This window comes from Camelina sativa, chromosome 9, assembly GCF_000633955.1.
Source record: "Camelina sativa cultivar DH55 chromosome 9, Cs, whole genome shotgun sequence".
NCBI lineage: Eukaryota > Viridiplantae > Streptophyta > Magnoliopsida > Brassicales > Brassicaceae > Camelina > Camelina sativa.
The window spans coordinates 11,877,524-11,892,665 of record NC_025693.1 but is presented as its reverse complement, the minus strand read 5'-3'; the positions used below and the strand labels follow the sequence as shown (position 1 = coordinate 11,892,665).

Here is a 15,142-nt window from a genome sequence, read left to right as displayed (position 1 = left end):
TGAGGGAAACAATTTATGTACATGTACACTTGAATAGTTTCGAACTTATGAAACCAATCTGAGAAACGTTTATATACAAAGAGTAGTTTGTAATGTGAATGGAGGCTACGGGCGTAAACCTGCGTAGAGATCCCTGAGGGCAGTGTACAATGGTTCGGCTGCCTTGGGTTGATCCACCATCCCAAGTAGAATGTCTGATGTGGATAGGTATGGATCGCCATAGAACTTTACATTCATGTCCCTTCTTGTTACCACCACATTTCCTTCTAGAGATACTCCCACAAACGCCCCTGTTCATACCACACAACTTTCCTCAGGTTCTATATTTTCAGAACCTACCTAGACTGTGAGACTATTCAATTTCCTCTGTAATATTGAGCCCCTAAGGAGCTACGAACCTACTAGCCAAATTATAGATATGAGAAAAGTGAAAATTGAGGCATGAAGTTGAGATGGTGAAAACCTTTGCTGCGGCTGTAAGTATAGCAGACGCCAGAGCCTCTGTCACCAGCTCGAAGGTCAGCCTCCAACACTCTCCCAATAGGTCCTGCTGCTGCACTGCATCCCGCACCTAGAGAGAAGTGCATTCTGCTGCAGAACGTCTTCACCGCTTTCACATCATGCAGCACTATTATGAAGTCCATCAACTCACCGCCAATCTGAAAGAAAGAGTACAAAAAACCTTATCATCAGTGGTTTCTTTAACAAGTGTAACTCACAGGCACGTGCAGAATGGAAAAGATGAAGTTTACCTGAGCACCCCATCCTAGACCTACTGACAGTATCGCGGATGGAGCAGACCATGACCCGTCTGATCTCCGAGATATTACCAGACCAGTCCCGAGTTTGTACGACAGTAAAGCCCCAACCTTAGCAACTGTTATAATCGCCAAACCTTTAGCTCGACTAAGAACAGCATGTGGTATGGATTTCTCAGGGTCTAGTGTTGCTACCTGTGTATTTCGTTAACTGGTTAAACAGACATTTACGATCACCAATGGTACTTTTTACTCATTTTCTCTACTCGAATATCTTAGTCAGTATAAATAAAAAAGAAAAAAAAATCAAACCTGGCAGTAACCTCTGAGGGTAATAGATGCCTTGTAGATCTCATCTTCCATGGAAAGACCAAGGGGAAGATTCAACCAGCCTCTTGAGCAAGTCCAATCCACAACATCATGCTTTGCAACTTGCACAGCATTACTAATAGAGTTAATGAGGACACCTTGCAAAGGATCAAGCCTCTCGTAGCAGGAATCACAGACCCTCTGAGGATTCCTTTCCCGAAAGCGACTAGGCATTAAACACCTGCCTTTGGAACAGTTCCTACAAAATATCCCTCCGCAGAACCGACAGTGATGTCTACCGCAGGTGATTGCAGTAAAAGGAGAAGAACAGTGCATACAAGTAGTAGTCGAACTATCAGGGAGCCACTCAGGAGGTTCGGCTTCAAGCAACTCCTTGTAAACACTATAATTGATCCCACTAGGTTCAAGAAGAGGGGGAGCACTCGGTATGTAAACAGAGGAATGAAGGTAAGTATCTCCGTTCTTGCCAGAGCCAAGGAAGGAAACATTCGAAGAAGGGATATTCTGGTCAGAGGAGGAGGAGTCCTTGTTCCGCCCGGTAACAATAGCAATCAAACCACTTAACACGTTTTTCAAGTTCACTTCAGGTGGTGTCACATTTCTCTGAATCGGAGTGGTAGAGAGCCCGTCAGCTGAATCATATCCATCATCAACATAATCTCCAGAGTCCACGATCGGGTAATCGGACACTTTTTTGGTAGGGATTGATTCAACAACAGGCCATTTAGGTCCATCTTCATCATCATCATAAACGTCGTACTTGAATTTGATCTTCTCTTGTCCATTGAGAGTAGCCATGCCCTTAAAATTGAAAATAAATAAATATATATATATATATATATATATATATCTTTCAAAAACCCAGATCAAAAGTTTCCTACAAAAACCTCCATAACTATTGAAACCCTAATTAAAGCATACCCTGACACAGCTTTTGATTTGAATTCTAAGGTTATTCAAAATCACGTGAATCATCGACTGAAATTGTAAAATCAAAACAGCGATTTCAGGAATCATATGAGAACCTAACCTGTGTTTTCGATCGCCAAGTAGCAAATTTGGTGAAGAGAATTAGCAATTTCGATTTTTGGGATTTGATTTGAACAAGAAGAAAAAGTAGCAAGCAAGAACACGGCGCCTCGGTTTTGAGGAGAACATTTTATTATTTTTCATTTAACAATAAATATACGAGACCATATCTTTCGGATTTGGTTAGCAAGTCATTATCGGATACTTCATGTTTAATTGGGCCTAATGGGCCATAGGCCTGTTTATTATTTTGGTTAAATAAATGTTGTTGTCTGCAAAAAGAAAATTGAAATAATGTTTTTTATTTTATTGGTTTTGTTTCGTAGCTTTCTTAAATACCTACATTTTAGGGAGATTCAGATGTCATATAAATAGGAGTAAGACTAATATTATCAGAACACATAGAATTTTTTTTATTACTATTATATTTTGGGTCTAACTTTTTATACCTAACCATACTTTTGTTTTATGTTATAACAAAAAACATAATTTACAAAAAATACCATTGCCACGTCGGAAAAATCTTGTCGTCACGTCAGAAATCGCTGACGTGTATTAAATAACTCAGCCGTAAAGCATTACAGCGGAATGACGGCTTACAGTATGTTGCGGCTGATTTATGGAAAATGGTTGAGTTATAAGCAGACGGCTGACTTAAGAGCATAACTCAGCCTGTAGTTACGGCTGACTTAATGCTTAATGAAATCTATATGAGTTATGAGAAAATGGCTGAGTTACGAACATAACTCAGCCGTAATTACGGCTGAGTTTTTACCCGATCGTTGAGTTGTCAAAAATTTGGCTGAGTTAATACTTCGACACAGCTGAATTAACTTTCTCCGGCTGGCTGAGTTATTAACAACGACTTATTTATGAGATGTCGTTACGGCTGAGTTATGATTAAGTACTATAACTCAGCCGTCATGAGCTGATTAATCAAAAAAACTCGGCCATTTTACGGCTGACTTAGTAACAGTAACAATATATATCAAGTTTATTTGTTACTTTCGCAATGCAAAACATTTTACTGTTTTTATTTCACTAATTAATATAAGTTTAGCAAAATTATATTGTTAGTACATAACGTAATGTTAGTGGTTTAATGTTGTATTGGGTGAATTAATCGAACTAATTCAAAACATCCAACATTATACATTATCTGAATGACTTATAAATTCGTGAACTGAAAGAACGAGCAAGAGTCAAAATCAAAATATTCCGAGTATTCAAAATGACCGAAATACAATTATATACCTAAAAATAATAGTTACTTTTAGATCTAAGTAAAACCTCTATAAATTAATAATGTTGGGATCATGACATTTTATTAATTTATAGAGATATTAATTTATCTATAAATTAATAATTATTATTTTATAGTATAAATTAAAAATTATTATTTTATAGATTTAACTTTAATTGTTTAAATTTTTAATTGTGATAATTTTAGCAAAATAAGAATAAGTTTTCAAATATTGTAAATTTATAGTTTTGAAATTGAATTTGTAATATTTAAAAAACATTATTGACAAAAATTACAAATACTATAGACAAATTCACTTATACATATAACATATATATATAAAAATATTTACGAAAATATCCTTTGTCGTATTTTAATAGTCTATCAAACTATCAAAATGATATATATCTACAAATTTAAAACTTAAAAAATTTAGCTATTTTTATGAACTGTTATAGAGTAATTCATATCATTATGATTTAAAAATACAACACAACAATTGTTTTATAGATATGAATTTTAGAGAAGCATACATTATTATTCAGCATCAACATATATATATATATATAATTTAAATAATTATTAATTTATGATATTATTGGGACTATATTTTACACTGAAATTTCAAAAAAATTATTATCTTATTATCTTATCGAATTTTGTTATTTTTTACACTGGCCCGACTAGGGACCTACAAAATTTATTAATTTATAGTGTTTATTAATTTATAGAGTATTAATTTATAGAGGTTTCACTATAGGTGATACTCCGTGCTACATCACGAAATTATAATTTTGTGAGTTACTTTTTTTTTTGTAATTTGTATTTTTGTAATTTGTATTTTTGTAATGTAGTTTTTTTATTTTGACTTATTTTCTTTGTTTATATAGTGCTTATTTGTATATTTGGGGTTATACAGTAAATTGGAAATCCTAATAGAGTAAGTAATTTGTAGAATGTAATTTTTCACGGATACAAATACACATTTTCTGTAAATTAGTTTACAACTTTACATATTTATAATTTCTGCGTTTTTTATTCTTTCCATCTATACTAATCATACTTAATTACTATAATTTCGTTAAGGAAATATTAAAAAATCTAAACTACATTATGATTTGTTTTTATTTAATTGTATTAAGTTGATTTGTTGTTTCCATAAATAACTCACAATATAAAAGCAAATCAAATAAGTTTACATATATATATACAATTTCGTATTTAATCTATTGATTATTTTGGAAGCAACAAAGTCACAATCCATAAGTATTAAAGATTTCTTATTATTATTTATATTCGTAATAATTATAGGGATTAAGTATGTTAGTAGTTAATATTTGATATTACTGAAGCCATTAAATACTCGGATACCAGTTTCCTTATTTATAGGGATTATACCTCTGTTTGGCGACAAGAATAATTATTCTTGAATCAAACCAAATACACGATCCGAATAGTATCAACCCGGATTACAAACAGATTCACGTGTTTTGAAGTCTACTATTTTTGGGTCATACAGGATCCGCGTCCCAACCCGGTGGTAAATAAGGTTTCGACCAAAGGGTATAAACGTCATTTAGACAAATCTAAACTATAGGTTAATTTAATTTAATTAAGTGATTCTCTAACCATTTTTAATGAAAAACGTACCAAATAGAAGTCATGGTCCTATTTGAGTCTAGTGAGTACTCTTGCTTTAATAGTATAGATAATCAAAATACACGAATATAATAAACTACCCCAAAAAATACTTTAATAAAATATTTGAACCATTTTTTTTTTTTTTGTATTTTTATGTTTTCTAAATTATATAACCGAAAAAATCAGAAATGTATAAACCGAATATCTAAACGTCCAAAATTGTACAAGAAAAATGTCATTAATTTTAAATGTCCTTGGTTTAATTTTTGTTTAGTTCAAAAAATATTTTTTAGATCCAAATATATAAAAACTGAATTCTTGGAAGATCTAGTAAATCAAAGAACCAAAATTCCCACGATATTAATTATTTTTTCTTTAGATGCGCAAAATAAAAACTAAATCATCTGGATTTGAAAAAAAAGTAGAAGCGTGGTTCAGTTAAATAACATGAACTTAGAAAGATAAAATAAAAATAGTAACAACTTTGTTGTCAAAACTAAAAAGTGCAGCTCTTCCATTGGTGTCCATATATACAGCCGTAGCTTGAGCTCGCTTAGGTCACGAGAAATTTTTACAAAGTTTAACCAATCATAAACAAGACTGCATCATATAAAATATAAAATTAATTTAAAAGTTGCATAGAAAATTGTAAACATCCTATATTATGAAACAAAAATACTTTTATAAACATCCTATATTATGAAACACGGAAGAAGTATATAAGTATATTAATAAGTAACAGGGTACGATACATATTAATTTTTTTTTTATTTTAATAAAAATAGAATTGACTCGAACAAACCAATTGGGAAAAGAACAGCTAACTGATGTAACCACATGCGGTTGAGTACAAACTTGTCGTGCTAATCGATCCGCAAGTACATTTGCATTCCTAGAGATCAAGGTTAACGAGAAGCTTGAGAATTCCTCCATATCTACCTTTATGTCGTCAAGATAGGCAGAGAAAGCCGGCCAGTCAGCTGGTGAGGACACCATCTTCACCAAATCTGAGCAGTTTGTGAGAAAAACCACCTCTTTGAAGTCATATCCAATCATACAACGTAAAGCCCACACAAAAGCTTCAACCTCAGCATGAAGTGGGAAAAGACTCCGCCTAAAATTTGAGGCATCCATAAGCGGAGAAGCATCGTGAGTTGATATACACACTCAACCTGCAACCGCAAACTTATCCGTGTCCTTTCAGGAACATCAACAAAACAAGGGAAACTAGTACAATACATATTAATTAATAAATTAATAATTGATCATCAAACCAAAAAAAAAAAGAAAAAAAAAAGAATCAGAAATTGTGGTTTTCATTAGCACCCTTCTTCTCGATTTACCAATTTGTTCCCGAGAAAATCAAAATAAAAATCAAAATCAAAATGAAACAACCACCTCTTTCCATTTTCTCTCTTCGTCTTCGTCAGATAAAAAAGCTTCTCTCTCTCTCGTAACGAATTGATCATTCTTTGTGGCACCTACGTAACAGCTTAATCCGAGCTTCGTTTTTTTCATCATTTGTTTCCACTTCCTTAGTGATGATGATCCTGTGATCTGTTTTCGCCATCGCGCTCTCTACTTTTTTTTTTTTTTTTTTTTTTTTAAATTTTAATTTGGACAATTTTTCGGGGATTTCTTCGATTTTGCTTTTCCGCAATTCCGAGAGGGAAGCATCTTCTGTGTTGTTTGTAGCTGAGAGATACGAAATTTTTGGCTATTGCTGTTTTCGTTTCGTTGAACTTTGATCTGGTGAATGCTCCGGGGATAAATATTTCCCTGAGCCAGCGGCTCGGGGGAGATCTGTTAAAAGTCAAAAAGAATTATAGGCGAGCATTGTGGATTTTGTTTTTGTTTTTTTCCAGCTATGTCTTCAACGGAAGATGCTGGTTTAGGCTCATCTGGACCACATTCTCTTTACGCTTCTATGCAGGAGGATTTCAAACTCTTCGAGACTCAATCGGTAAATTTACAACTTCCACCTTTTCAATTTGGTAGTTTCAGTTTGTGTGAGATTTTTGATTTGTGTTGACTTGTTAAGTCTTTATGGTGGTGTGTTTCTCTTCGTATAAATGTGCTTCTCTCTAAGGACTCTTTTGATGATACTTATTTGCAGAACTTTTACATGATTGGTTGGGATAGAAGTGGAGTTTACAGAGTACTAAAGATCGATCGCCTTGATCCTTCTGAGCTTAACATTAGTCAAGGTTCGACTCCTTATACGAAGAAAGAGTGCTATGAGTTGTTAAAACGGATACACGAAGGGAACAAGGCTACGGGTGGGCTAAAACTTGTGACTCTTTGTTATGGTATCATTGGTATGTGTTTTTCTCGACTTCTTTTTACAGGTCCATCCATCAATTGTTGTGTTTATTTTGAGCTTCTTCTCACATTTTCACCTACTATATTCTCTCAGGCTTCATTAGATTCTTGGGACCCTACTACATGCTTCTTATAACTGAAAGAAGAAAAATAGGCGAAATCTTTGGTCACAGCGTCTACGCTGTATCAAAGAGCGAGATAGTTGCGTTGCAAAATTCTACTGTGCAGTGCAACGCTGCTAATTCAAGAGATGAAAACAGGTTGTTGAGATTTCTTGTGTTATATTTTGTTTGTTTATTTTTGGAATGTTGCTAAACATATTTTTCTTCACTATTCTTCTCTCTGTTCCCTCAAAAAAGAAAGCACAGTTCTGTAGACGTTCCATCCTTTCAACGTTTTAATGAGCTGAAGTCATCTAACCCTTACCTTTTCTTATGTTGTGTTTCCAATTTGTTGATGAACAGATACAAGAGACTCTTGTGTATGGTGGACCTTACTAAAGACTTCTTTTTCAGCTATTCTTACAATATCATGAGAAGTTACCAGAAGAATGTATGCAATTACAAGTCCGGACATATTCTCTATGAGAAAATGTTTGTCTGGAATGAGTTCTTGACTCGGGGAATCCGACATCATCTTCAAAATACCCTGTGGACTGTAGCATTGGTTTATGGTTTCTTTAAGCAGGTGATAATTGTATGTTTAATGACAGCTCACTGCTAGAAGAAAATTTCAAAATGCATGTCTTTTTTTTTTTCTTACACCCATTACCCAGAGTCCTGTAATATCTTGTTTTATCATTTTTTATTGCACCAAAGGCATAGTCAGAAGCTTTCTGTTTCACATACAGATTTCTATCATATTATATCAGTTATGGCACTATTGTCGTGTTACTTCAGTTATATGTAGTTATGGTATACTGGCTGGCATCTTGATCTTCAACACCTGGATACTCAAGAACCATGCCTCATTTTGCATGTAGGCCTCTCTTTCTGAATCTGGGCGGGATTTTAAGATCACTCTTATTGCTAGGCGTTCCCGTCATAATGCTGGAACCAGGTAAACAATTTCTTTCACTCCCTAGTTAGGCAGTTTAGGCTCTGTGGTAAGCATGTATTGACACTGCAAGGCGTGCCTCCAGAGACTAAATGTAAAATTTTCCAAATAAAGACTGCATAGGTAGTCATATCTGGATATATCTCACTAGAGCATTGCACAATACCCAACAATAAGAGTTGTAAACTATACATCTTATTTGAAATATGACAATTTTTTCTTTTTCATAGATACCCTTCTTACCCTCTCGTAATTATCTCTTCACATTAGGTACTTGAAGCGAGGAGTAAACAGAAATGGCAATGTTGCCAATGATGTCGAGACCGAGCAGATAGTGTCCGAAGATGTTCCTGAATACCACCCTATGCAAGTGAGTTCTGTTGTGCAGAATCGTGGCTCAATCCCTCTTTTCTGGTCACAAGAGACCTCACGACTGAATCTAAAGCCGGACATAGTCTGTAAGTTTTGTGACACTAAAATATCTGCACTGCTCCCCTTGTCTCTCCCTCCTCTCTTCTCTGTTTGACTGCTTTCTATCAAATGCAGTGTCAAAAACGGAACCAAACTATGAGGCGACTAGACTTCACTTTGATAACCTTGTAGAACGATATGGAAACCCTATCATTATTCTGAACTTGATCAAGGTGAGTTGTCTAATCCACCTAGTATCTCACTTGCTGTCATCATTTTTTCTTATGCATCCACACCTCATTGTTCCTTTGTTTTCACAATCAATAGACAAAAGAGAAGAGACCTAGAGAGTCAATCCTCCGAGAAGAGTTTGTTAATGCAATTGACTTTATAAACAAAGATTTACCTGAGGAAAATCGTTTGCGATTTCTCCACTGGGACCTGCACAAACATTTTCGGAGGTATCTGTCGTATACACCCTTCCAGCTGCTAGAATCGTGTGAAAGTCTTTTAATATATTTGTAGATAAAAAGCAGTTTTCTGTTTTCTCTCCTTCTTCCAGCAAAACAACAAATGTCTTGGCACTCCTCGGCAAAGTAGCTGCCTGTGCATTGATGCTAACAGGTTTATTTTACTATCAAGTCACACCAGCCATGAAGATTGAGGGTTACATGAGCTTGTCTTCTTCTTCTGAGTAAGTCCTCTAGCTTGAATTCTTCCATCACTTGTTTATATCATTTTTCGTCCAACTTATATTTTGTGGTGTCTGCTCAATTTCCTCTTCTTCATTTAATTTATGATAAACCTTTTTTATTTAAGTTATTGTATTTTCCTCTTAGTGATGATATCTCGGCTATGGTCATTGATTATCATTAGTTTGTAAAATTTATATTAAATGTGTAATACTGTAATAGCATGAACGACAGGCTGGCAGAGATGGTGTAATGAAAATAGATTTTACAAAATATTTTTGTAAGCAGATAATGATACAGTTCTGCTGTTTAAAAATTGCAGTGCTGACACTGGAGATATATCTCCACACACTAGTTCTGATGATGATAATGAGGATCATGATAGCCTTGAGAAGAAATCTAGTAGGAGTAAGAATATAGCTAATACAAAATGTGATGTCAAGCCACCCAGGCTTCAGAGTGGCGTTCTTAGGACCAGTTGCATTGATTGCCTTGACCGAACAAACGTAGCACAATATGCATATGGTTGGGCTGCTCTTGGGCAGCAGATTCATGTATTAGGAATTAGAGATGTACCAGCCATAGAACTTGATGATCCTTTGGCTATTTCGTTAATGGGGCTGTATGAGAGAATGGGCGACACACTAGCTCATCAGTATGGCGGATCCGCAGCCCACAACAAGGTAATGCTAATTTATTTTACTCTGAAATATCGATTTGGTTTGTCTTGTTCATAAAGTTTTGTAAAATATCTCTTGCTTGAAACAATGGGTGATATGGTTCTTAATTTTGTAATTTGATTATTATCCATAATCAGTGAATAATATTTAGAATCATCTGTCATTCCTGGTTAAGTAATGTCAAGGACCAAAATAAACGTCTTAAGTTAACATATTGAACNTACCCTGTGGACTGTAGCATTGGTTTATGGTTTCTTTAAGCAGGTGATAATTGTATGTTTAATGACAGCTCACTGCTAGAAGAAAATTTCAAAATGCATGTCTTTTTTTTTTTCTTACACCCATTACCCAGAGTCCTGTAATATCTTGTTTTATCATTTTTTATTGCACCAAAGGCANCAGATAAACAAGACGCCATTAATATGTAAGTTACTCTCTCTCTCTCTCTGTGGAAACATACTCGGGTTTNTACAGATTTCTATCATATTATATCAGTTATGGCACTATTGTCGTGTTACTTCAGTTATATGTAGTTATGGTATACTGGCTGGCATCTTGATCTTCAACACCTGGATACTCAAGAACCAAGCCTCATTTTGCATGTAGGCCTCTCTTTCTGAATCTGGGCGGGATTTTAAGATCACTCTTATTGCTAGGCGTTCCCGTCATAATGCTGGAACCAGGTACACAATTTCTTTCACTCCCTATTTAGGCAGTTTAGGCTCTGTGGTAAGCATGTATTGACACTGCAAGGCGTGCCTCCAGAGACTAAATGTAAAATTTTCCAAATAAAGACTGCATAGGTAGTCATATCTGGATATATCTCACTAGAGCATTGCACAATACCCAACAATAAGAGTTGTAAACTATACATCTTATTTGAAATATGACAATTTTTTCTTTTTCATAGATACCCTTCTTATCCTCTCGTAATAATCTCTTCACATTAGGTACTTGAAGCGAGGAGTAAACAGAAATGGCAATGTTGCCAATGATGTCGAGACCGAGCAGATAGTGTCCGAAGATGTTCCTGAAGACCACCCTATGCAAGTGAGTTCTGTTGTGCAGAATCGTGGCTCAATCCCTCTTTTCTGGTCACAAGAGACCTCACGACTGAATCTAAAGCCGGACATAGTCTGTAAGTTTTGTGACACTAAAATATCTGCACTGCTCCCCTTGTCTCTCCCTCCTCTCTTCTCTGTTTGACTGCTTTCTATCAAATGCAGTGTCAAAAACGGAACCAAACTATGAGGCGACTAGACTTCACTTTGATAACCTTGTAGAACGATATGGAAACCCTATCATTATTCTGAACTTGATCAAGGTGAGTTGTCTAATCCACCTAGTATCTCACTTGCTGTCATCATTTTTTCTTATGCATCCACACCTCATTGTTCCTTTGTTTTCACAATCAATAGACAAAAGAGAAGAGACCTAGAGAGTCAATCCTCCGAGAAGAGTTTGTTAATGCAATTGACTTTATAAACAAAGATTTACCTGAGGAAAATCGTTTGCGATTTCTCCACTGGGACCTGCACAAACATTTTCGGAGGTATCTGTCGTATACACCCTTCCAGCTGCTAGAATCGTGTGAAAGTCTTTTAATATATTTGTAGATAAAAAGCAGTTTTCTGTTTTCTCTCCTTCTTCCAGCAAAACAACAAATGTCTTGGCACTCCTCGGCAAAGTAGCTGCCTGTGCATTGATGCTAACAGGTTTATTTTACTATCAAGTCACACCAGCCATGAAGATTGAGGGTTACATGAGCTTGTCTTCTTCTTCTGAGTAAGTCCTCTAGCTTGAATTCTTCCATCACTTGTTTATATCATTTTTCGTCCAACTTATATTTTGTGGTGTCTGCTCAATTTCCTCTTCTTCATTTAATTTATGATAAACCTTTTTTATTTAAGTTATTGTATTTTCCTCTTAGTGATGATATCTCGGCTATGGTCATTGATTATCATTAGTTTGTAAAATTTATATTAAATGTGTAATACTGTAATAGCATGAACGACAGGCTGGCAGAGATGGTGTAATGAAAATAGATTTTACAAAATATNAATTTTTCCTAATTTTATGGGACGACCAAACCATTTTCTTAGTTGAGAAGATGGATTCATGAGAAACGAGGATTGGTTTGGTCACTGCATTAAGCTAAATGCTATTTTAGAACTTTAAGCTGCTGATAGAATCTTAAATGATAGCTATCTGTTTCGTTTGATGTTTTTGTCTTTTTTTTTTCTCTTAAAATGACATACCTTGATTGTCATGTTCCTTCAGTAATTTGAGCTCANATGAGGATCATGATAGCCTTGAGAAGAAATCTAGTAGGAGTAAGAATATAGCTAATACAAAATGTGATGTCAAGCCACCCAGGCTTCAGAGTGGCGTTCTTAGGACCAGTTGCATTGATTGCCTTGACCGAACAAACGTAGCACAATATGCATATNCTCCATGAAAGCTGCACTCCGCTGTCAGCCATGAGTATCAATCATGAAAGCATGCCACAAAAAGGTTTCTCTGCGCCATTACAGCATGTGAGCCATATTCATTTAGAGTCATCATCTGATATACCAGTTTCTAATGATGTAGCATTATCAAGGTTTGTTTCTATAACTCTTACATCTTATTCTGAGTGGAGTTAAGATTATACATTTTTCCAGTGTTAGGAATTGTCTTGGTTATGATAGTTGAACCTGTTTGGATAGGCATGCTGTAATTTCTTTTCAAGTGTCCATGCATGTTGTGAGCGTTATAATTTTGTTGGGAAAATATCTATTGTTTATATCATTTTTATTAATAGGAGGGAGCTCATGTGGTCTGAGGCGTAGTAGGTTAAACTGACTTTTCCAGCCATAATTTATATGTAGGTGTACTCCTTCTATGCCTAGGAAACAGCTCTTTGGAGATGTGCAAAAGGTTCATCGTTTTGGTAGCGACCAAGTTTACTTTGGCGGGGAAGAAGACATGTCTAGTGTCTCCAATTTTGTTGATATTGAGTGGCTTTCATCATCAGAAAATTCATGCGTGAATGCTCTATTTGACAGGTAACAAATATCATGCTTTAAAGAGCATAGATACAGAAGTGGTAAATACTACTAAAGCTTGTAACGCAAGAGCGTGAAATTGTTAGCCAGTAGAAAAAAGTCTGTCAACTGCTCTTAAACCCAAATTGAAAGAGCATGACCAGCTTGATTCATAGTTAATTTGATGATGAGGTAGATACCGATAGTAACTTGTGGTTTTTCCAAATATATAATACCAAGATCCACTTTACTCTTAGCTGTCAAATATGGTTGTCGTGATAAATCATGTTACTTTTGGCAGGTCGTCAGCACTTACAAGGAATTTGACAACGTCTTCAACAGAGAATATTATCAATGTAGGACAATCGGCACATACTACAAGTGAAAGTGGGTCAAGCAGCAGTAAGGTCAGTGGCCTCCAAATTCAACTTAGCGTTTCTTTGTCTATTATTGGTTTCGCTCACAATGAACTTGGTTGGTTTGTTTCATCCACGAATGTGTTGATAATGTCTTAGACTAGTTAGTTCTCCCATATGGAATTCTTACTTACAAAGTTCACGAAGAGCCATGGGCAACACCCCTCTTTTTTTGTTGGTTAATCATTTAACCAGGAGCTAAGTTAAACGGATACTCGGGTATAACCAGGAGCTAATTGACAAATAAGTTAACAAGTAGAGGATTTGTTTTTACTCCTTTTTTTTTTTGCTTGACATGATGAAACCAATATGAAATGCCTCTTGAGTCTAGTTGATCTGTAGAAGCTAAAAGAATTGTCATGTGTGAGTGATCTCTCAGGTGTTAGTTTCACAACCGCACTTTGATTGTTTTAGAAATTGTTTTTGCTTATGTGAGAAGTGAGAAACTGTATCTATCGGCAGGGGAAGGAACCGATGGGAACAAAGATTCGGGAGGACTTTGCAGATAGCTTCAAAGAATGGGTAGCATACGGTGAAGCACTCTGTCACTGAGTCCAAAATCTTAGGAACACGGAATGGTATAAAAGAGTAGTGTAATACTGAAAATAGCTGAAACGTTCTTTTGAGACTTTTTTTTCCCCCTAATTTGTTTTGAAGCCGTTTGTAAATAGTGTAATGTTATATATATATAAATCTAATCTTTGTACGATTCGTGTGAAAATTATTTGTAGGTAATCCCTTTCTTTACCGCTTTCTTAGTCTATCTGTAATCGTCTGAAACACAAACACCTGCGGTTCTATATTGCGTTTGTGTTTTCAACGTGAGTGACTTGCTTGATTTAATTACACAATTTTGAAATGGTTAAACAAGTGTGGTAATTACTAACGCCATTTATATACGGAAATGCAAAATTTTGTGTTGCTACGCCGATACCTGAAGTGGCCTGTTATATCGAGTAATAAAGAAAACGTTTCACAATTTGACGATTAACAGACATTAGATGGATCCCTAGTGATAGGATTTTATAAAGAGAGTTTCACAGATCGTGTGAATAACCCTCTCTATTTACTATTTAGCATCAAAAGACTTTGAAGTTGAACGATTTACAAAAAGAGAAATGTAGCCGTGTTGGATTATATATCAGCTACAACAACTAGAGATGCAACAAGTTGGATATGAAGTTCCATCCCATCATCCATGTCTTCTTATCTGAAGGAGACGCAAAGTTGAGTTCAAACATTTCCTTTCGTATGTTCTCACCCGAGTCACAGAATCCGACAAGCTTAGCCACGATCTCCGCACTCTCTCTCACGTGGTGCATGTTGTGAGGATCTGTCCAGAGTTTGTTAATGAACTGATGCCTCCTTTGTTTTCCCACCGGCGGCACATCCCATTTCAGGTACAGCATCTCTCTTTCCTCTGCTCCTAGCTTTGTGTTTACCCGTTTCGCCAAATACTCTCTCTCCTGCTTCAATGCTCTAATACTGTACACCAAAGACAGACATATGCTTGTGAAAACCCTCATAGAGTCAAAGAA

The 15,142-nt window shown here is 35.5% G+C and overlaps 5 protein-coding genes across 5 annotated transcripts in view; 3 read left to right on the top strand and 2 right to left on the bottom strand.

The window, feature by feature from the left end:
* The window catches only part of LOC104710852, a 3,682-nt gene extending 1,419 nt beyond the window's left edge, over positions 1-2,263 (bottom strand). The window contains exons 1-5 of the mRNA XM_019230427.1: positions 2,119-2,263; positions 1,071-1,889; positions 753-953; positions 464-659; positions 22-290 (exon numbers count right to left, since the gene is read on the bottom strand). Coding sequence (XP_019085972.1) covers positions 106-290; positions 464-659; positions 753-953; positions 1,071-1,886 — 1,398 coding nt within the window. The 5' untranslated portion in view covers positions 1,887-1,889; positions 2,119-2,263 and the 3' untranslated portion in view covers positions 22-105. The remainder of the gene's footprint in view (positions 1-21; positions 291-463; positions 660-752; positions 954-1,070; positions 1,890-2,118) is intronic.
* Positions 6,286-10,245, top strand: LOC104715200 (phosphoinositide phosphatase SAC3-like). The gene is made up of 11 exons (XM_010432633.2): positions 6,286-6,964; positions 7,118-7,319; positions 7,418-7,583; positions 7,788-8,010; positions 8,306-8,382; positions 8,650-8,837; positions 8,926-9,023; positions 9,118-9,251; positions 9,353-9,484; positions 9,805-10,165; positions 10,222-10,245. Exons 1-11 carry the CDS (start codon positions 6,869-6,871, stop codon positions 10,243-10,245), a joined length of 1,701 nt encoding a protein of 566 aa, XP_010430935.1. The 5' UTR covers positions 6,286-6,868.
* Positions 10,376-11,991, top strand: LOC104710851 (phosphoinositide phosphatase SAC3-like; the record flags this gene model as incomplete). Its single annotated transcript, XM_010427509.2, has 6 exons — positions 10,376-10,426; positions 10,769-10,845; positions 11,113-11,300; positions 11,389-11,486; positions 11,581-11,714; positions 11,816-11,991. Coding segments are annotated over 6 exons (684 nt in total), but the record flags the coding sequence as incomplete, so codon positions are not given.
* Positions 12,614-14,325, top strand: LOC104710850 (phosphoinositide phosphatase SAC3-like). Its single transcript, XM_010427508.2, has 4 exons — positions 12,614-12,764; positions 13,033-13,209; positions 13,490-13,595; positions 14,067-14,325. The coding sequence occupies exons 1-4, from the start codon at positions 12,643-12,645 to the stop codon at positions 14,154-14,156; spliced, it is 495 nt and encodes a 164-aa protein (XP_010425810.1). The 5' UTR covers positions 12,614-12,642; the 3' UTR covers positions 14,157-14,325.
* The window catches only part of LOC104715199 (kinesin-like protein KIN-7B), a 7,349-nt gene continuing 6,830 nt past the window's right edge, over positions 14,624-15,142 (bottom strand). Inside the window, exon 16 of the mRNA XM_019229918.1 lies at positions 14,624-15,125. Coding sequence (XP_019085463.1) covers positions 14,759-15,125 — 367 coding nt within the window. The 3' untranslated portion in view covers positions 14,624-14,758. The remainder of the gene's footprint in view (positions 15,126-15,142) is intronic.

Excerpts from the sequence above, each read along its gene's own strand:
- LOC104715200 (XM_010432633.2), top strand. The coding sequence starts at position 6,869 with ATGTCTTCAACGGAAGATGCTGGTTTAGGCTCATCTGGACCACATTCT. Across the intron at positions 9,024-9,117 it reads TTATTCTGAACTTGATCAAG|ACAAAAGAGAAGAGACCTAG; the intron begins GTGAGTTGTCTA and ends CACAATCAATAG. Across the intron at positions 9,485-9,804 it reads AGCTTGTCTTCTTCTTCTGA|TGCTGACACTGGAGATATAT; the intron begins GTAAGTCCTCTA and ends TAAAAATTGCAG.
- LOC104710850 (XM_010427508.2), top strand. The coding sequence starts at position 12,643 with ATGAGTATCAATCATGAAAGCATGCCACAAAAAGGTTTCTCTGCGCCA. Across the intron at positions 12,765-13,032 it reads AATGATGTAGCATTATCAAG|GTGTACTCCTTCTATGCCTA; the intron begins GTTTGTTTCTAT and ends ATTTATATGTAG. Across the intron at positions 13,596-14,066 it reads GTGGGTCAAGCAGCAGTAAG|GGGAAGGAACCGATGGGAAC; the intron begins GTCAGTGGCCTC and ends ATCTATCGGCAG.